Raw genomic sequence first — 21,688 nt, 5'->3', positions numbered from 1 at the left:
CATACAAAGAGCTAACCGAGTGATGATCAGAAAGCACACTGCAAGGATAAATTGGAGGAAAAGGCATAATTGTGTTGATTGTAGTTTATTTTCCAGTTGGCGGGGGGGTCCAGGTCTACCTCAGGCACCAAACTACCCTTGGGGGGGTTGTGATGCATTAGCGTATCGGTGTGCTGGTGGCAGTGTAGCGCAGTGCTAATTACAGATCCCTTCACACAGTGGCTTCATACTCTGCTCACACACTCCTTCAGCCACATGACACTTCCCACATTGTTGCGCGCACACACACACACACACACACACACACACACACACAGACAAGTGGGGACTGGGTGAGAGGAGCAGCACCAGTTCAAGGATATGGGTGGGTTACATGTTGGCACTGGGCAGAGACCTCATCCGGTACAAACAGCGAGGGGAAGCGTGGAACACATTTACCATCTTAGAGACGATAGCATATGTGAATCGGCAGTAAATGTGTAAATCAGTGCTGCTTACTGTTCGGTAATACACTTCCTTCCTGCTGATTGGCCAGTTTCCCCAAAGGGACCCCCTGCTTGGCCTGAGTTGCAATGTGCATGTCTTCCATTGCTGTACTCTGACTTATGCCACTTATGTGTCCATGCATTAACACCCAATACCCTGTGTGTGTAGACACAGCAGGGCATGTGTTAGCATAGCTAGTTCATGCTTAATGAAGGAACAATAGTCATAACAGTAATAATAACAGCAGCCGGACAGTTTCATTAAACAGTTTTCTGCACCATGACTCATAACACACTCCATTATACCTTCAGCACAAACAAGCAAGTCACCATGTTACAAAAGAAAAACATACAAGGAAGAAGTGCAGTGAAACGAGTACAGGATGAAAAAAAGTTTTTAAAAGTGCTAGGTGCAGTTGTTAAAGTGGGGGGAAAAGTGAAGAAAATAGAAGACATGAATGGAGGAAAGTAGAGAAGAGGTATCAGGTGGATTCTTAAAGAAAAGCATGTCGGTGTGTGATGAACATGGCAACAGTTAATGTTTGCTTTTGGTTGCCGTCTGCAGTCCTATTGATGGCGCACCATGTAGGCCACGTCCCAGCAGGTTCCACTCGCCTGTTTCCACAGCACTGTATTAATGTGTGAAGAGAGCACGGCCAGGCCTGGGTGTGACCAAGAGCGGGCTGCCTGCTCCCGCGCCGTGATGCAGAATCTTGGTGTGACACCTAAATTAGCCATTGATATGCACGCACTCTGCTATTTTGAGCACTCGGATGAGGGGAGACGGTGATGCGTCCATCAGCAGCTGCGATCAGGTGCTTTTTGCTGAATTGTGCTGAGCTTTTCATGCACCGCGTGCCTTGTGGAACACCGTTCACTGCTCTCTTTTCTTTCACAGCCTCCTTCACTGGGGGCTGCAGGCCAGACTTTTCACCAGAAACCTGTGGAGGAAGTGCTGTTGAGCGAAAGGTGACGGGTGGAGAAATTTGCACTCTGACGGTACCTTTGTTTCCTTCCACTCGGTCCTGTAATTAGATCTGCCATTTATTCACCCAACCTGAGGCAGCGCAGCTCGAGGTACCACGCTGAACTGAAGACCGTGGATGTCCTGGCGATGCTTTAGGGCTGAGAGCCGGGGGGGATCAGCGTAGGTACCACACATCTGCTCTGTTCATTGTGCAAGTTCCTCTTAAATTTGAAATGTGATCATTCAAGTCAGTTGGGCTGCAGTAGTTTGTAATGGAATAATAACGGACAAAAAACAAATGATCAAGATCATCTCTGGTGCAGAAGTGACAATCAAATAGCAAAAACAGATAATCGTAGCAGATGGTGTTGGACTCATCGATGGAGCGATCAAGAGATCGTGAGAGAATTGGCTCTCAGAGATGCGTTTGAGACCTTTTTTCAGTGTGCGATGATTCAGCAGCTGCGAAGGACACAGGGAGCTCATTCCACCACATTGGATCCAAAACTGAGCGCTGATGGGCTTTAGATTTTGGACCCTGAAGAAGAGGAGCACCAAGTGAGCAGAGCTGGAGCAGCTCCGTAACTCTTGCTGGGTTGTATCAGGTCCTGTAGGTATTGGGGTTCAGATCCTTTTGCTGCCTTGTCTGCTGTAACTCATGGTCACATGGATGGAACCCACCGGATATCACACAGTCAAAGTCGTAAGAGCAGCAGCTTGGCGTCGGGTGTGAGACGAGAGCCACGGGCACAGCTCGGTGCCGTTTACCCGATAAGCATCTTATGCAACAGCATAGCCTCAGGAACCTTCTGTTTCTCTTGAATATCAACAACGGTACCGTCATGTGTCTGACTAAAGGCTTCACATGAGGTGCTTCTCGACAATTTGTCTCCCAGCAGAATGTGACCTTGTGTGGACAGTGTGGCAAAAACCAAACTGTTTTCTCTCTTAGTTTACTGGGATCCTGAGAGACGCTCGTGGTTTCCTTCCCCGTCTTTGCAGTCGAAAATGCAAAACATAAAGCGGTGACCCCGAAATGTGAAGAAGTCCTTCAGTTCACGTGAGTCACATGGTGCTCCCAGTCTGAAGGGCGGCGTAATCCTTGATATGGCTTTTAGTACTTGAATAAATTGTTAGCTGTGCTAACAAGCCCTTGGAGGTGGTTCTTGGAGCAGGATAGTAGAAAATTGACAGAGTGGTTCCTATGAGTACTGAGCGTCTTCAGTGAGATGTGCTGAAGGTTCATGAAGGAGCTCTTTCAGGATGGCCTTGCAGAGGAACACACTCCACTGGGTGAGTGTGTCACACACCTTGACCATAATCCATTTCTCAGGGACAGGTACAAAATGGGAGATGAGAACCAAAACCCAAAGATGCGCAACAGGCGGTGCTTTGTGTGTCCGACGGTGCTGTGGTTGTGTCGGGCCTGAGGTGCGCGGGGCACCCGAGTGCTCAGCCGGGTGTGAAGTGTGTGCGAAGAGCGAAGCGGAGCCCCCGCTGACTTGGTGAATAGGGCAACCGCTTCAGTTTTCATGACTCGTAACTCGATGATCGCTGTTCTGAGCACTGGCCCGTGCCTCTGCTGCTTCACCCTTGACCCATGGGCGAAAGAACGTCTGTTCCACAATATATGAGCATGTTTTGTAGGAAATAGGCTGTTGAAGGTCACTCTTGTTGCCATGGTGTGTTTACCGCGCATGGGTGCCTGTGCGTTTGAGGTAGGGAGATAAAGCTCCTTGTTTCAGGGTAATTCCGTGGCCTTCTAGCAAGTGAGGCCATGTAGCAATGGCAGGAAATGCAATGAAATGAAGGTTCCTGAAGTCGAAGGCCGAGGCAGGAGAGCGAATCACACAAATGTTCTGCCGCTCACCCTAATGAAGGGTTATTAAATCATTTTACCGTGTTGCACCGGATGCTTTGGACCATTGAACCGCCATTAGCGACCGTTCCTGCAGGAAGGACTTTGCCGTTCTGGCTGTCTGTTAGACTCGCCCGCCTGTCCCAGTGTGTGTACGTGTGTTCCGGTATGGCTGTTCCTGCAGCCAGAGCCTTGAAGGCTGTGTTGATTCCCCCCCGCTTCTGGCAGGCTCTGAGTTCCAGTCCTCATTCCAGTGCATCACCAAACACAAGAAGCACTGAATATGAACCACATGCACGTGATGGATAACGGTGTCAGCAGAATCAAGGATGCAGCCTAATGATGCAAATTTGTGATGAGTCGCACCCCCGTCAAGGTCTTTACTGTGTCAGCCTTCTAGTGCTGCCGCCTGGGATGTCCCGGCGTTTGCAGTGTCTCCCTTTGAACCCCGTCAGTCGCACAGCGATTTGTCTGAAGAGCAGCTCTCAGCATTCTGCTCAGCAGTCGAACATCCTGCCGTCGCACGCAGGGTGGTTGGTATAGGCCCTGGGTCCCCAGACAGGCAGGCCATGTCCAGACAGTGTCCTCAAAGACATGGTCCTTGTCTGCGTTGGCTACAGTGGAGGAGATGGTGCTGGCGTTAAGCTGTTGTACACAAACACCCACTCTCCGGAAACGTGTGCATTATATTTACGGCACATCCACTTGGTGAAACACACACACACACACACACACCTTAATAGGGTTGCGTCTACGAAGGGCTGCTGCAGGCTTTTCTCCAAATATCATCCTCAAGCGTCCTCGCTGAGCAGTGCTCACTCTCATTACTCCTCATCTCCCTGCGCTCTCTTCCTGGGCCAGCAAATCGACACCCGTGTCGATCGCTCGTCACACAGAGTTTTGCACATCACCCATCTGGCTGGAGAGCCTGGAGTTTGCAGGTGTGCGCAGCACTGGACTAGGGCCAAACAGTACTGTGTGTGTGTGTGTGTGTGTGTGTGTGTGTGTGTGTGTGTGTCTCCCCGCCCGCATGCTGGTACCAGGTGGGACCCTTGTTAACCCTCAGAATTCAGCCACAAGGTGCTGGACACACTCCTCTGAGCTCTTGGTCCATACTCGCTTCCTGTTCAGAGCTCGCTGGAATGGAACTCAGTGTAGTCCTCTGCTGCTGTAGCCCATCCTTTTCATGGTTTGACAAGTTGTGGACATATATGCCTTTCTGCACACCTATCGTCTGGCTGTTGTCCTGCGACCTTCTCAGAAGCACCATTTTTGTTTGTTGCGTCATTCTCTGCAAACTCGACACTATAGTGTGTGGAAAATCTCAGGATAGGGCTGTTAACACACGTCTGGCACCAGCAATCATGTCATGTTCGAAACTGCTTAGATCACACGTGTTGCCTGTTTTTACAGCTTAGTGCAGTGGTGCTGAAAGTGTCATCCCTGCAGCTTGTTTGTGCACCTGATAAAGGGGTTACTGAGTGTACTGCGACAGCGTTAATTTGTTGCCAGGGTGAGGAGCTGCGTACCCTGTTAACAGGGGTTCAGACCTCTCTCTCATAGGGGTCTCAGGTCCGCATGACTGGTGTCCATGCAGCCGAGGCTTTTTACACTGTTCTTACTGTGGGCTCTGCTCCTGTCACTTTAAAGCTGGAGACAGCACGGCGATGGCACCCAGAGGCGAAGTGCTGATCCCGCAGAGCTTGCGGGGCCTGCAACTCTCCCTTCGCTTTGAGGGTGAACTCGAGTGGTAGATGAGCAGGACAGGTACGTCGGAGGAAACATGGGAAGCGACGGGGCAGAAGAACAGAAGGAAATTGTTCTGGAGTTGTCTGCGCCATTTTATTTTCTTCCTCTGGCTTGTTTTGTTTAGAGAGCTGTAATTTCCTATCTGCGGTGGGTGGATGCACGCGCGTCTGAGACACACCGTGGCCGTCTGGGTGGTGGGGGTGCTCATGTACACATGTCGCTTGGACCTGGGCTCAACATGAGGACACGCAGGGCTTCCACTTCCGTATCTCTGAGGACTGGTACATTAACCACTTAACATGGACAAATGATCATGGTGGAGTTTTTTGGGGACCCCACAATGGTCCGAGAGCCCTAGCGGGATGCACCGACTGTGTGTATAATAGTCTGTAGGACTCTGTGTGTTTGTGTTGACGGGTCACATGTACGTTTTGTATAATGTTTCTCTGGCTGTTGCTTCCGCTGACGGACAGTTAAACGTAGATCAGGACACCGAAGGAGTCCACAACAGGTTGAGATCAAGTGTGTGTGTCAGGGGGAACCAGTGAGTAGGTGCATGTACTAGCATGGAGTGTGTGTGTGTGTGTGTCATTCCCGGTTCTTTCATGGCAGATTAACTTCCTGAAGACGGAGATGGAGAGAAAGAGCAAGATCATCAAGGACCTGCAGCAGGAGGTGAGTGTGTGGACTGCTTTCCTACAGCGTGGTGTCTAGCTTTACATGTGTGTGGTTCGATATGGTTGTCATAGTGATGATGATGAACAGGCTAATGTTGGTTAACTGTGTGTTTCTGTGTATATATAGATACACACAGACTCTATATAAAAACAAACACTTCTACACATTTTTTTGTACCCTCAACTTATGAACACAACTGGGACTAGAAGTTTGTCACTGGTTTATAATGGAGTTGCATTAATGAAAATATTAAGAGGTCCCTCTTCATCTTATGCAGAAATCTGATATACTTGTTTCTGTTTCACTAATATTATGGTTTTTGAAGTATGGTAGAATTGGAACAAATTTTATGTGACTGAACATGAAGCACATTGTCTTCAAAATCCTGTTTAATGCTGAGTGAGCACTCATTCATCCATCTCATAAACATGTCCCACATTCCTCATCCTGTTATTGATCACCGACACTCAGGATCACCAGACAGGAGCTGTGAACACTGTGGCAGGGTTTGAATTACGGGGTTCTTGGGCTCCTGGTGCATTTTCGGGCTCTGTGCTGCCACCTGTTGGTCTGGAGTTGAAACACAGGCCATGTTTGCTCTGCTACACACACACACACAATAAAGGATATGGGCAATGAAATGGAGTGTTTGTATGTCTGAAGTCCTGTAACTGCAATGAGCCAGCATGCACAGTGACCGGCGGGGGCTCGTGTCACTGTATGGTGGGGGAGGGTTGATCATCGGTCTTCTTCACCAAAACCCAGTCGATAGTGTAAGCCCAGAGTGAATGCAAACGGTGCTGCGGGTGGTGGGAATTGACCAAAGGCATTTACCGAGTGTTACAGCAACAGAGCACGTCGATACCCACAATGCAAATGGCGTTTCGATTGCAAACGGGCACGTTTGTCCCATCGTACCCGTAGCCGCTGCTGCTCAGACCCTTGGAGCAGAAAGCGCCCCTCAGTGCAGGAAGCCCAGGAGAACGGGGGGGGGGGGGTTGGCGTAGCACAGTCTGCAAGGGGGAACGCCACAGATGTCCTCTGGGCGCCTGCCCTCCCACAGGTGGACACACACACACACCTGGGGCTGGCGAGGATGTGCTGTGTGTTGCTAATTGCACTTAGCAGAGGTGTCTGTTCACATGATGGAGCGAGTCTGTTTCTCACACCACCCTGATTTCCTGTGTCTGTCCACCTGTCGCTCACACACTGTCAGGAACACGAAGTTTCAAGTGTGAAACGATGACAGGACGTCTCCACATGAGCTTGCACAGGTGGACCGCCGTGTTGCAAGCCCGCGGTGAAATTGCGCTTATGCTAAAGGTGAATAATAATAATGATGACGATAATCCCTGTCCTCCAGAAGGAAGGAAGTGTCACTCTGCCTTGTGGGAAACTTGTCATTGTTGAAGAACATTTACCTGGAGACTTTTACAATTGTCTGAGTAACAGTTCATACACACGCACACACACACCGTAAAAAGGCTCTTTCGCAGGAACGCCGCTGCTCCGCCACCATTTATCGTAGAAATGAATCACTCCTAGGTGTGAAATATTCACGACGGTGCTATGTAGGCGTGTGAGATGTTCTCGTTTGTCCAGCTGATGTAATGCGCTGTAAAGCATGATCTGGGTGTGGTTTGCATCCTCCGGGCACTGCAGAAACACCACGTTTTTACTGCCAGATTCAGCCCACTTTTCCCCTTTGGAGGAGATGTTCACATGAGCGCTGCTGCTGAGGTACACAGGGGGTGGTGTGACAAGCGGGATGACAAGGTAAAACATGGTGTGGCACCGTGGGAGTAGATGAATGTGGGAAGAAAGACATGTACACGCACGTGCATGAGGTGTTCTTGTGGGAAAGATGTGGAAAGTGCTTTAAAGGTGTGTTTGTCTTGAAGAAAGAACAAGTGGCAGCTGAAAGGGGTCTTCCTTTTGTGGGCCATGCACCCTTCCTCCCCCTGTTGTCCAGGCTGAGGGTACACTCGGTGCTGACAGCCTCGAACCCTTATTTGTGATGAACCCCCACGTAATTGTCTTATGGCTGTGAACGTACGCAACTATCTGTGCGCTGCTGGGCGAAGCCCCTGGAAGGGCGCACCCTGCCCATCCTGCCCCTCCTAGTCGACCAAGCGAGGGAAACACTTGAGGTTGTCGGGGGTAGCAAATGGAGAATCAACAAGAGGCCTGGGCGGGGGAGAATCTGTGTCAATTTCTCTGTTCTTCCCTCAGAACAAGAGTCTGAAGAACAAGCTGCTGTCTGGAAACAAGCTGTGTGGTCTCCATGCTGAGGAGGTGAGGTCACTCGCACCCGTGGCCCGCGCCACTCTGCAGGTGGAGCACTAGCCGTATTACAGTGTGTGTGGGTGGGTGGGTGGGTCTGTGGGACTCTGTGCGTGGTCACACCCCACGATGGCCCTGGTGCGTCACCTGTACACACACACTTCGAGCGCAGAGACACTCTGACACACACCGCCTTATCTTCCCCTGCAGTCCAAGAAGATCCAGGCTCAGCTCAAGGAGCTCTGGTATGGTAAAAAGGACTTGGTTTTCAAGGTAAGCACTATGCACAGCTTTCTGTTGTCAAAAACACTTTCCCCAGCCTGTGTCCCCAGAGGGCACTATACACGCTAACAGGTGTTGCTGTGTGATGGGTGATTTGGATGTGCTAGGGAAAGACAACCTTTTTACTGTATTTCACTGTAGTGTCACATTAAATGTCTTCCTCAAGAGCAGTGTTCTTCACCCCAACCCCCTGTGGCACGGGGCTCCACAAAGCTGCTTTCACAGCAGAATGACACAGCAGCGCTGCTCGCCTCTTCTATCAGCTACATATTTAATACATTTAATGCATGCCTCTTTGTAACTTGAAAGGTTCTCCACGATTATGTGAATTACATTTGTCCGCTCATGTTACACTGTTGTTGTTAGGGATTTGTGATCCACTTGAATGTGACCTGGGCAGAAATGTTGGGGGAGGGGGGGCAGCAGGGCTCAAACCGTGTGTCTCGCCCCCAGGGCCAGCAACTCATGGACCTGGAACGCAAGTTGATGGCCTCCAAGGAGGAGCTAGAGAAGGCAGCACTGGACAAGGTATGTGTGCATGACCGAGAAGGAGTGCTCTGCCGGCGAATACCGGTGGTAGTGTACTGGTAGCTGAGGTTTGGTCACGGTGTCCAGGGTGCGAGTGGCACCGCTGTGTCCTAACCGCTCAGCAAACAAGTCCCTGAAAAGGATGGTCCCTCTTCCCTTAACTATTTCTAAATGTTAATTGGCCTCTTAAAGGAATCGTTAGAAACTCATAACTCGGAGGACCTGTACTCAATAATGGCGGGAGCAACAGCTAATTAAAAAATCACTGTCAGAATAAACGTTCATCCGTCTGCAGTGCTAATGAATTCCTCGTCGGCTCGTCCCTCCTGCGCCAAAGCTGCTGGAACTGCCAAGACTGAATTCCGGGTTCCCCATATCGCAGCAAATGTCGCGTTCCAGGGTCCACCGGAATGTTCTTTGTTCCATGTGCTGGCGGTCGTGGTGTGCCCTCTCCTCGTACCAGTGTGTTCATCCTCGGAGCGGTTTGTTTTGTTTGTGTGTTGCGGATGGGGAGAGCATGTAGAGATGATGGCTAGACCAAGGGGGATGTGGAGCGATGAAAGAGCGGAGACAGACGAGCGTTTGCGCGAAGAGCACAGTGAACATGGAGATGGTGCGGTGTAGAGGAGCTGCAGCAGTCTTCACGTGATCGTGTGCATGGAGAGAGGAACAGAGCCCTGACCGCATGTCTGTCTACCTGTCCGTCTCCCTGGACGGACATGCTGCAGGAGTCCCAGCTGAAGGCCCTGAAGGACACGGTGCACTTGTGTTTCTCCTCGGTGCTGCAGAACCACCCCCCCAGCACCCCCGTCCACCTGCCCAGGTTTACTGGCCTTGCCAACCATTCCGTGGTAACCTTCCAGCAGCCCAACGCCAAGGTAGGTCCTCTGGGGCAGATGAGCGGGTGCTGGAGTTGGGACAAGCACTGTCCTGTTGTACTGGAAGAAATAGGTAAAATCAGTGTAGGGATTCCCGGTAAACGAGTCGCTGTCTAGATTGTCATTGGTACTGACCAGTAGCAGAAGGGCTTTTTCCGGCGCTCTGGCGTTTTGGCCTCAGATGCCTTCGCTGCTGGGGTATTGCCGCATGCCGCTGGGTTGGCGCTCAACAGCGCCCCCTACAGGTCTACTAGGCTCGCCTTGCGCTCTTTTCCTGCCCCTTATTCTGTGCCTGGAAACGACCACAGTTCTGCTTCAGTGTCTGCTCCTTCCTACGGCTTCCTGATGGCATTTCTAATTGGAGTGTGTTCACATGGTACAGTACAGCGCTTGAACATTTACCTTGTCTCTTCGCGAATCAACGCTGTACTGAAAGGAAATGAAGCGAATGAACAAGGGGACTCTCTCCTGTGAAAAGATCAGGTTCTTTACTCATATCTGGTACTCGGGTTATTTACTCGTATCTGCAGTATTAATAATTTTGACCAGGTAGATTTGACGTCTAAATGAGAGGAGAATAAGATGCAGAGAATTGATGCAAACTTGTAATTTAGTTCTAACTTCTATGGGGGCAGCAGGTGGCGTAGTGGTTAAAGTACCCTTGAGCAATATACTCACTCCAAATTGGTTGAGTCGGGGGAATAACACCCAGCGGTTAAATAGTCTTAATTGTAAGGAGCTTAACATCGCAAGTCACATTGGAGAAAACTGTCTGATAAGTGGGAAAAAATGTAAACGATGGTACATTTGGGCTTCGTTAGCAACAGTTAGGAAAGAAATGGGTGACGTTAAATTCCAATCTCTGTGTTACGTTGGGTGGCAAGGCAGTTTGTCGAAAGACGCTCTTTTTTTCTCGTTGACGCTACGCTTGCAGGACGTCCCGAAAATCCTGAGGGTTGTGGGCAGTAAAGCACCGTCCACCTCGGAGGAGACTAGGAAGGACTGTCGCACAGAAAAGGTGAGATGTCATGGGGGAATCGCTCCTCTTGGAGGGTGTCATCTTCTGTTTGTGTCCGCTAGCGTGTCCGCTGAGCGCTAGGGCCAGGGTTTACTGTGCCTTGCTGTGTTTTCGGTGTGACAGTTTCTGTATCCATCGTTGCCGGCCCTAGAACTCCCCTAGTGTGCATTAAAAGGGATGCTGGCTGCTCTCATTCAGCAGTGTTTACCCCTTTTTTCTTATTTTGCGCACATTTGAAGCAGTAAATACGAAACTCTCTGTTTGAGTTGCCTGCAGAGGAGCATTTGGAGGAATGGCGAAAACAGTAAAATTGTCTGGGCTGATTGATGTCCCAGTACAGCGAGTGCCGACAGACAATTATAACAAATTCATTATTATTCCAGCTCTAAACTGAGAGGAACCGGAAGGTTCTTCCAGGTTATGCTCATGAATAATTCCCTCTTTCACCTCGCTCCTTTTTACCGCGGTTTATCTTCTTGTTGTTCAGTCATTGTCACATTTGTGCCGACCTGGGCTCTCGTGCTCTCCTGCATTATTCCACAAAGATATTTACACCGCAGTGTTGATGCTCTTGTTATGCATGACCATAGCTGTTGTTGTTGAATGCTGTGATGCTCTGTGGCTGCGCTCTGTGGGGGGGGTGGGGGTCCACACGTCGCACACCGATCAGCACCTGCAGCCGACCACTTAACCTGCACCCCAAAAGCCCCTCCTCCTGCCCGTGCCCCCTCATCCACTAACCGTAACCTGAACATCAGAGCTTTGGTCGCCGTTTCGCATGCCACGTGTGTCGAGTTTGCTTTGATACTTTGAGGCGCAGCAAGTGCCTCTGGGAGGTGTACCGTGTCACTGCGTGTGTCACCAGTGTGCTGCGTGCCGAAGTACGCAATGCACGCAGCCTGCTGGGAGTTGATCCTTTCACAGCGCTTCAAATGGGTTGTCTATTTACGCTGTACACCCGCTGCACAGCCAGCACGCGCTCATGCGGAAATGCGGCCAGGTGACCGTCTGCCACTGGACGTAAACACTGCACAACGGGTAAGAAAGTGACAAAGGAGTTGTCCGCGCAAGAGGGCCACTGGGAATGGGCCCCTTTCGCATTGCGTCCTTGACGTGTGTCGGGAGGCCGTACTGTGGTAGACGGGCAACTCTTTGCTCATCACTCTTTCATGTAATGCACTAGGCCTTCAGGAGTCCATGAGGATACCTGAGGTATTTCAGCATTGTGCGCGCACGCACACACACATGCACGCGCACACACAGCAGCACCAAGTCCTCTTCAGAAGGTTTATTTGGTCTCTCTTCATTAATACACTTTCTCTATCATCGGCTTTGTTCAAATAAACAAATAATTAAAATAAAGTGCCTCTTTGGTTTTGATTGCAAACCAAATTGTTGACAGTTATTGCGCCATCGGAGGGCACAGAATCACGCCTTCCTGCGTGATGTGAGATGCTGCCGGTGTTTGTCACTGATAACTGCGGTCACCTTTCAGGTTGGTGAGACTTGTTTTCAAAATCGCACTGAGAAATGGTCTCCGGCGTGGCAAGAAGCCGAGGCAAGATCGCAAACCCAGGTGGGGTCACCTCGTCTCTCACCACATTTTACAGTAACGTTACCCTGCACTGGCTCCTGTGTGGCCTTTATGACCATTCCAGGACCTACAAATACCTGCAGCGCCGGCACTTCAGTTCTTTGAGTGCCAGTCGGAAGCAGTAACACAGCGGTAAATGAAGCGATGTGACGTACGAGCACTTTTTACTCTCTCCGGTTTTTGCTGAAGGTTTATTTATTAAGGACCGGCTCCACATCACTCATACATACACACCACACACACACCACACACGGAGTTCACGTTTCTGTACCCGAAAGATGCGTGTTTGTCCTGCGTTCCTTTGGACACAAGTAATGTCCCTAGTGGGCATTTTTGCAGTAGAAAAAAGAAGAAAGAAAAACAATAACCATGATGGGCAAAGAGAGCTGAGGGACCTATTAAAGTCCTTATTTAAAAGTGAGTCTTTGCAGATGTCCCAGGGCACCAGTGCAGCATTAAAGATGCATGAAGGATCCTGTGTTAAGGACTCCGCCCACCAAGAGAAAAATGCCCTGCAGGGAGAAGTACTAGTCCTAGGCGCTGACCGTGGGGGTTGGGGGGGTTCAGGAGCTGGACTCAGCAAATTGTCAGCAGAGCCTTGGCAGGAATGGAGAAAGAGCATCAGCGAATTATCAAAATTCACAGAAGAACCAGTGTAAAAGTTGGCGTATCGGAGAAGCAGTGCGTAAGGGTAGCTGCCCTGTTCCCAGCTCCGCTACACCACACGGTGCCCTTGCCACGGTTTGCGGAGTCAGGTGGTGTCGGTGTCACCGTTCTGTCTCGGGTCCTAAGCGCTTGGCTCTGTCCCCTCGGATCTGTCTTTATCCGAAATGGCGACGAAAGGGCCCGTGGTGGCAGACTTGTTACAACTGCAGGCGAAACGTTTGTGCTCTTGTCATTCCTGCAGTGTGTGTCCTGGAGAGCGGAATCCAGCTCCTTCTCTACTGGTGCTCCTCCTCTTCTTGGTTACTGGCGCTCACGTGCTTCTGAACTGTGTCTTTGCTTGTCTTTTGAATTTTGTCACAGAAATCCCAAGAAAGACCGAAAGCAGGAAATGATGTCATAAAGCCTTCAGAAGATGTCAAGGAAGCAAGAGGCGGAAACAGAGAGACAGTGCTGGGAAGTCACAACTGAAGGGCACGGCAGGACGGAAGGGCAGCGGGGGGAAGGGGGGGGAGGGCGCATGTGGGAGGAGCAACGACTCAGCAAAGCGTTCCCCACATGGTGCGCATCTGTGAGCGACACCACTCTGGTTCCGTTCAGTAGGAGTGCGTGCGACTGCCCCCCCCGCCCGACCGATCCGCTCCCTCTCCACTTGTATCCGCGCTCACGAAACACAAGCACACACAAAGGGGTTACGCACTGAACACACATGTCCCGGCACTCAGCTCTGGACCTCATTGGTAGAACACATTTATTGCGGCGACGGCTTGTTCCGGAGCGCTGGAGCCGCATTTTTACCGCGGTTTTGTTGTACAGTTGTCTCAGTTGGCTTCTTTAGTTGTTTCTGTTCAGTGCCGGCACAGTATTTCATGTTTTATAATGTTTCCAAACAAACTGCTTATTTTATAGTCCAACTTTTGGAGGAAGGTTCTTCAGACAGAGTAGGGATGGATCTTGGACCTTCCGCCCTTCAGCTGACACGTTAGACATCTTTACATTTTGAAAGACAATTGAAGGGGAGGGGGGGGTTAACATCAGGGTTACAAACATCTTCGCAGGACAAATCCTCGCGTAGTTCTGTGCTTTCAGCTGCGCGGTGGAGCCATTCTGGCGGGCCGTAGACGGGGCTGGCCCACTTTCGACGTTTATTTGTCCAAACGCTTCTTGCCTTTAACAAACCAAAGGTAAAGAGTGAAAATTCACAGCGAGTCTTTTCGCGGAAACGATGTGCCAAGCACTCGCTCTTAAACAAATTCAGGCCACTTTCTTCTACCGTTACCTGATCTGATCTGTCTGTGTCCTTCCAATAAAGGCTGATTATTAATATTGTGTCTCATGAGCTCTTTGTAATTTGGCTAAGAATAAATGGATAACTGCAAAAAATGGTGTCATCTCTTAATTACTGATTAAGTTCACAATTAGGCATAATAATTAGAGACGGGCAATGAGACTGAAGGGAAATAAATGTCGAAAGGTGGCTACAGCTCCTCAGGTGCCAGTGGAGAACAGATGCCCCTGTGTGGACTGTTTTGGCGACCCTTAGTGACCGCTAGCACTGGCTCACTACATTTTTTTGACGCATGCATCATGCATGCGTGTGTGTGCGCGCCAGTGGGCTGGCCCCGTCTGTCAAGTTTTGCCATGTTTTTATTGCAATGCATTGATATTTAAAGTGTGCTGCTGGCGGCACCTTGATGGTGCACCCATGTAGACGCTCGACTTGGGAAACCCTTCTTTTCCGCACGGATTCGCCGGAGGAGTCGCCCATCTTTTCATCATCTGCTGTGTGTGCTCGGGTGCCGTTGCCATGGGAACAGCGTGGTCCCCGCCATACTCCCACGGCACCCGGCGACAGGTGTCACCTGAGCAACTGGTGGCATCTCTCCTTCATGTGGAACGTAGGCTGGAGCGAGAACAGAGAAGACAGGCTGCTCCTTCCTTGACGTTACGACGGACACCGTGTGCCCCCCCCCCCCCCCCCGACGTGTGAGTGACGCCCTCCCTGTACCGATAATTGAACTAAATCAAAACAAGATTGAGGCAGAAGAGGTAACGTGGAATCACCCGGGAAGTGAATTGACTTTTTTTTTTCTTCAAAACCCACTGCCCCCTCCACCATCACTACCACGCTATACCCCCTCTCCTCGCTATTTACTGAAGCATAAATGAGGGAACAGAAATCTTTTCTGCCGCTGGAATTGACACGGAGGAGGATGTGACCGAAGTGAGCCGGGAGTGTTTGGGCACTGATGCCAACTGGTCTAGGATCTGCCTGCGTCTGGCTGGTCCCAGTATGCAGTGAAAGGGAGAGCCCCGGGGCATAGGGCCAAGTTGGCGAGCTGCCACTGGAGAGAATGTGCGTGCGTGCGCGCACATGCACACACAGAAAGACAGACCCGCACTGTATGTATGTAGCTGCACCTGGAGTGACATTTAAGTCGTTTAACTGCGTAGTTTGTAGTAACTTTCAATGTATCGTAAGTGAACAACATTCATTCACGTCCTGACAAAAGGACCGGGGGTTTCCTCTCAGGTGCCCTTGAGCGCCTCCTGTCCACCACTTTAAGAGGCTGCCTTTGAGACGTGGACCAGTGTAGCCCATGGTGACAGTGCCAGCGATCTATGCACTTAGTTCAGATCCTCAGTCCAGACATTTGTTCCAAAGTGTCTGCTTTATTTCTCATTGTAGTTGCTGTTGTCTTCTTTTTTTTTTTTTTTTTTTTTTTTTAAAAAAATAACACACAAGTCTGAGCAATAACTTGAGGACAGACAATGTGGGGTGGCGTTTGTGTTATTAGTGTCTGTAATTTATAGTATTGTCATCTAAGATTAGGAATGGTTTTGTACATAAATATAATGGAAAGATGGACAATCAACATGTGCGTCTGTATTTTCAATGGTCCCTGCATACTGCACTTCCCAGGAGCCTTTACAGAAATGTTGACTGTAGTTACAGATTTGCTATGACAGATATTTACCTGCTACAGTTACTCCATCGCTGAAGTACTTACTGTGCTCCGCTAGTGTGGAAATGTCCATCTGACAGCTCAGAGTTTCGGCACAGCTCTTAACTCGCATGGTGAGTGAGTGAAAGTGTGAAACATCGGAGTTTTTCCTCTGTTTGGACTGAGATCTCAAGTACGGTATCTTCGCAAGCCACTTAAGTTCAACATTTGAACGACCATTGCTTTTACACGATACACTTGGATTTTTCCACACCGACTTCAAAAATGGTTTTTGTTCATTTGTTTCACCTCCTACGTAACTGCACATTTTCAGGACAGATATGTGTCAAGCGCCTAATGCTGCCATTTCTCTGAAGCACCTTTGGAGCTTTAACTGGTTTGCAAATGGCCATAAATAAGCATTATTATGCGAAAGTGCTCTGTTGCCCATGAGGACTGTATCTCCCTGCTGAAGGAGTTGTGCAGGCAGTGAAAAGAGCCAAACGGTGCTTTCTGTACAGGTGAGTCTCCTTCTGCAGGTCACTGCACTTACTGTACAGTTACATGTTCAGCTGCCAGTTCCTTCACTGTAAAAATATGTTCCTGGAAACATCTGCTTTTATTTTTCAAGTAAAAGTTATACCCTGGTGTCCAAGGTTGTCATAAGTGAGGTTTGCGTGCGTGCGAGCGCAGGGACAGGTCTGGTGGACGACCCTGGAGGGCAAAAAGACGGCGAGGGGGCGTGGCTGCGGAATTCATAAAATGTTTATGTAAGAAAAGCCCCGTTTGGCCCCATACCTAACACACACCTTTACCTTAAAATACAGGTGCAAGAGAGCGATGGCGTTTGAGTGTGTTTTCACAAAGGAGGTTAGAGAAGAATGAACCGCACTCAACACCAAGTGCTGCCATATGTGTGTCCGTCGTCCCCGATGAAGCTGCCGTCGGAATTAAAGGCCCGAGTCGTCCTGTGAAGCCAAGATTGAGTGGTTTGCCGGAGACGGAGTGCAATTTCCTACCAGTGCTGCGGCACACCGGTGTGTGGAGGTGCAGCGTTCAGGAACAGCCCTTTTCAAACGGTGAAGCTGTGCCCTCGATGACACATGCCTGAACCCCGTGGAGAGTCGCTTGGGGTCCAGCTGAGCGCCACCATTGTGTGTGTGTGTGTGTGTGTGTGTGTGTGTGTGTGTGTGTGTGTGTGGAGAACAGGATAAATTGTCCTCAATCCTGCGTGCGCAGTGTGCTGTGTGTTTGTGCACTTCTGACAACTACATAAAACATAAAGATGTGTGTATGAGAGAGAGAGAGAGAGAGAGAGAGAGAACACTCCCCTGCTGGCTCTGTATGTTTTCCTTCTCTCGGTGCTATGCTACTCCCCACGATGCCCATCAGCCCCCCTGTCGCTGGGAGAAGGTGCAGCATTGAGCTGCGTCACGGTGATGTGTCTCAGCAGTCTGGAACGAACAAACGAAATGCAGCCCGAAACTGCATCTCCCTGTACGTTTCCTGTCCGCATTAATATTAATGAACAAATGGCAGATGGATTGTCACGTTTTTCTAAGTGCGCTCACTGGGACCCCACGGGAGCACCAGAGGCAGCGGTAATTGGCCGACCTCGACCTTCCTCCGGAGCCCGGCGTGGTGGCGTTTGCCGCAGCACCGCCGCTGTGAGCGAACACCGACGTAAACGGTCGTGTTTTGCTGTCGCGTTGTGTGGAACACGGTCAGTTTGAGACCCTGAACCTCGTTCCTATATACAGCGCGGTACAAACTGGGCCTCGATCCTGATGGAACTCCGTAAACGATCCAGCAGACGGCCGTTGTCCTTTCTGGTTGCCGTGCAGTGCAGCGATGAGCGGTTAAAGTACCAATAAATCACGACACCCGTCAGCAGCTGACAAAAACGAGTTGCAGTAAGACAGAGACACACCTGTGCACCAGCTGTACGTGTGATCAATGCCAACCGCTGCTTTGGATGGTGGTTTCGCTCAATGCTTATAGAGCACCGGTCACCAGAACGCCGTGCGGAGGACAGCCGGCGTTCATCCCCCTGCACGCTGACTCCGCAGTGTGTGTTTGGAGAGTGCTGACCAGAGGAAGCGTGCAAACTTTTAAGAAAGACCTAGAAGATGATATACCTGTAAAGGCCAGTGGGCTTTGTTCCAATCTGGACAAGTTTTAAATGAAGTGCGCTCTATGAATTTAGTTTATTACTTTGGCATACTGCTGGATTAGTTTATTACTTTGGCGTACTGCTGGATTTGGAGGTTTATGGGTTATAGTGTGTCAGTTCGACATGGACAGTATCTGCATCAGTTTGAATTAGTAATTGCTTGTGTAGCCACTTATATTTTTAGGTCCACTGGAGCAATGGAGGGTCAGCCCCTTCTCCAGGGTACAACAGCAGGAGTAGGGAGTGGGGCTCAAATCCAGCTTCATGTCTTTCTTGGGTACGTTTAACTGTCCCAGGTTTGTTTGTTGTGTGCGATCTCTGCTACTGACACTTCGATGCCTTATGTTTGGAAAAACAAGCAGCAACAGGACAATGAAGCGACACGTTTGCAGTGTAACGAGGATGCGTTACTTTATTACGAGAGGAAATGACGGCATCTGTTTGCCACGTCGCTCGCAATCAAAGGTGGTCTTAAATTACTAACGGAGGAATTTTCCCTGCAAACTTAATCAGGTTGCGTGTATCTGAAGGGGGTTGAGCATCTCTAGAAGGAGAACCTAAATGTTTTTCTTTTCTCCATGTGCCCGATTCCCTGTCTGCAAGGCAGTCCAGGGTCCTGAGAGCACCGGGGTTGTGTGTGTCTTTGGGGAAATCTTTTCGGGAGCAGCCTTTCCCGCCCTTGTGAACAACGGCTCAGTCCGGGGTGGTGTCGGAGCGAGAGCTGGAACTGGGCTTGCGGTCCTGCTATTGGACCTTCCGGTCAGCCAACAGCTGGAAGTGAGCTTGGAGTTGCGGTGAATTCCGTTGCGGCGTCCTCTTCGCGTCCACCGCGGCGCGTCCTTAGAGTGAGATGAGGCCGCAACGAACGAGCACCGAGATGGATCGCAAACACACCGTAAGCTGAACGCTCGCACTGATAAGCAAACAGAGCATCGTAATTGAATTCTGCCCCCAAGTACCAGAACGTAATAAAAATTAAATGGATGGAAAGGATGTGTATTAAAAAGCCGTTTAAACTGTTGGCCATTAAAATTAACTCCTGCCTTTTGCACACGTCATTTAACTGTGGTTTTTCTGTCTGACACTCTCCTTTCAGTCTCTCGCAATGCAATCCTCCGCATTTGAATAATCCGTGTCGCTGTTGCACGTTGCCTTCCATCTTCGTCCTCTGATAGTGACTTATTACGGTGACCTCTCGTCGTGTCGATCGGTTTGATCCGGCACAGCTGCGTGAGGTATCCATTATAAGTATTATTTCAGATTTACCTTTCACTCTCCAAGATATCAATATCCTTAAAATGATCACATATAAACCTAAGTTTAAGGAGACATAGTGGATAATGGACACTGACTCCCACCCTCCGCACACAACCCTGGGTAAAGAGAGTAGCACCTTCAGCAACGTCTCGGTCCCATCGTGCCGCACCTGAGCTTGTCCCCCGAAGTCATCGTCCCCTCCTTCCAAGGTTTCCCCTCCCGAGGTCGATCCGCAGGCCACCTCCTTTCTGTTGTGTGGCGCTGTGTTCCAGGCAGGGACGTGAAATTAGCCTCCATAATAACTGTCTGTGAGCTCATAGAGAACAGGGCGCTATCTTGACAAGGAATCATAATTGTGTCATTAGACAGTATTACTCCCCTCGGCTCGGGGGTTGCATTCGACTCATCGGCTGAAACTCTGCTTCCGGTGATCATCTGCAGACAGAGACCTTTGTTCCACTTGCAGATGATAAAATGTAATATAATATGTACGAAGTCTCCATTTGGATTGTGGGACACGAGGTGCGCGTCCTGCTACTTTCTCAGGGATGGAGGGGAAACTGAGATGTTGACCAGCAGCTTCCAGGTTCAGATCCCAGCAGAACTTCACATGGTTTCACCTTCACCGCTCCAGCAGAGTCCCTGCGTTAGTTTGCGTGGTAAAATGCAGCTTGAACACGCCCGTTTCCCACTTGAGCGTGAAGCCGCAGCAGACGTTCTCGTGAGTCCAACAAGTCGTCATTTACTTACATTATTTAAGCATACGTGTGCAGAAGACTAAGTGCCGGGGGATACAATAAAGACTGTGGGCATGAAAGTGAGGTGAAGAGCCCTGGGCCCCGGCGTCACCGATCTGTGTCACGGACAGCGACTGCCCCAGGGCTGCGAGGGGTGTGCAGACACCCACCCCCACCCCCACCCACCCCTGCCACTCCATCCTGGAGCTTCTTGTCCTTTTCTGTCCATCTTCAGAGAGCGCGGCTGCTGTTGACACCCGGCTACGCCACGGTTCCCTGGTGCTCGGCTCACAGCGCGCTCGGCTGGGAAACGCCCAGTGGGACGACAACTGCATCGTGGGACAGGGAGTTGTGTTCCGCAAAGGCCTCGGTGTTCTAATGAATAATTACTCTGCACTTTAGAAAAGATCTTTATTCTCTAATCAATAATTGACATCATTTTAAAGCAAACGGGCTGCGGTGCTGAACAAAGGAAGCGGAAGCGCAGAGACACACCGCCTGAGCAGGAGGCTGAGGCCACAACTTGGTCCCATCAGGAGCAGCTGGACTTTGTCCACCAGGAAGCTCCAGCAGCACAGGTGGGGTTTGGTTAATGGTCCTGACCAAGTGAGGCGGGCTAATGCGGTCGGTGTGTTGCTGTTGGCCGTCCCGCGTGCGTGAGCATGCGCGCGCTGCAGGACACGCGGCGCTGTCATTATTGTTTCCTCACCAGCTCGTCCGTCTCCATTTCCAAAGCAGATGTCTGCGAACTCAGGCGGGGCCCTGCTGGAGGCATTTTCTGAATGTTCCATCAACACGCACCTGGAGCACATCAGCGTGAACGATCAGCGCGATCAGTGCTAGTCTCCGCTGACGGTGCGTCCTGGTGACTTCCGTCTCCCGCTGCGCCGAGAAAGCGATGCGATCTGGGAGCTCGCCGGTGACTCCGAGCTGCAGCGGGAAGTAACGGTGCAGTAGAAGCGAGGGCCGGAACGGGCGACTCCCGTTTACCTCGGGTCACGCTCCACCGTGTTGCCGGGAGGGGGTAGAACCCGGAGCCTCGAGGTCCCCGTTGGAGGTCGGTGCCCAACTGAGCCATCGGTGCGTTTCCGCATCCCTCGGTTCTGCACAGGCTTTCGTGAGGTTCTACGACGGCACGACGGATGAATGTTGGCTCGCCGGGCCCAGCCCATGTGTTCATCGCCGTCCTTCACTTGCACCCTGACAGCTGTATTTCCATGCGGCCTGTGCTGTGAAAATCATGCCTACAGTTCGTCACTTTTGCTCACTCTGTGTTGAACGTCTCTTTGGACAGAAGTGAATACGTGGAAGTGTAGGTATTGAAATATTGTCTGAATTTGGTGCTGTGCAGTAATGGACTGGATGGTTTTAACTAAGGTGTTACCACCTTTTTTTTTACCCTGTTTACTGTACTAGTATAGGGACGATCCTGCTGTTGCAGCAGGTTGTGATGCCATGGACCGGGCTCTGGACACCTTGGACACGCTGGACATTATTAGCGTCGTTACGTAGGCTGTGGCCGTCCACAGAGACGAATAACGAACCACCGATCTCCAACGTCATCATCCGTCTCAAACTCGGACTTCCCGTTTG

At 50.4% G+C, this 21,688-nt stretch overlaps 1 protein-coding gene across 2 annotated transcripts in view; it reads left to right on the top strand.

Moving 5' to 3' along the window:
* The window catches only part of LOC108942356 (leucine zipper protein 2-like), a 43,490-nt gene extending 27,631 nt beyond the window's left edge, over positions 1 to 15,859 (top strand). For both annotated transcript variants that reach the window (XM_018765668.2, XM_029251919.1), the window contains exons 5-12: positions 5,672 to 5,734; positions 7,970 to 8,032; positions 8,231 to 8,293; positions 8,756 to 8,830; positions 9,559 to 9,708; positions 10,643 to 10,726; positions 12,222 to 12,302; positions 13,347 to 15,859. In XM_018765668.2, coding sequence (XP_018621184.1) covers positions 5,672 to 5,734; positions 7,970 to 8,032; positions 8,231 to 8,293; positions 8,756 to 8,830; positions 9,559 to 9,708; positions 10,643 to 10,726; positions 12,222 to 12,302; positions 13,347 to 13,454 — 687 coding nt within the window. In that variant the 3' untranslated portion in view covers positions 13,455 to 15,859. The remainder of the gene's footprint in view (positions 1 to 5,671; positions 5,735 to 7,969; positions 8,033 to 8,230; positions 8,294 to 8,755; positions 8,831 to 9,558; positions 9,709 to 10,642; positions 10,727 to 12,221; positions 12,303 to 13,346) is intronic.
* Positions 15,860 to 21,688: the final 5,829 nt, after the last annotated feature.

This window comes from Scleropages formosus, chromosome 5 (genome assembly GCF_900964775.1).
Source record: "Scleropages formosus chromosome 5, fSclFor1.1, whole genome shotgun sequence".
In the NCBI taxonomy this organism is placed as follows: Eukaryota; Metazoa; Chordata; class Actinopteri; order Osteoglossiformes; family Osteoglossidae; genus Scleropages; species Scleropages formosus.
This window is presented reverse-complemented; position numbering and strand designations above follow the sequence as displayed.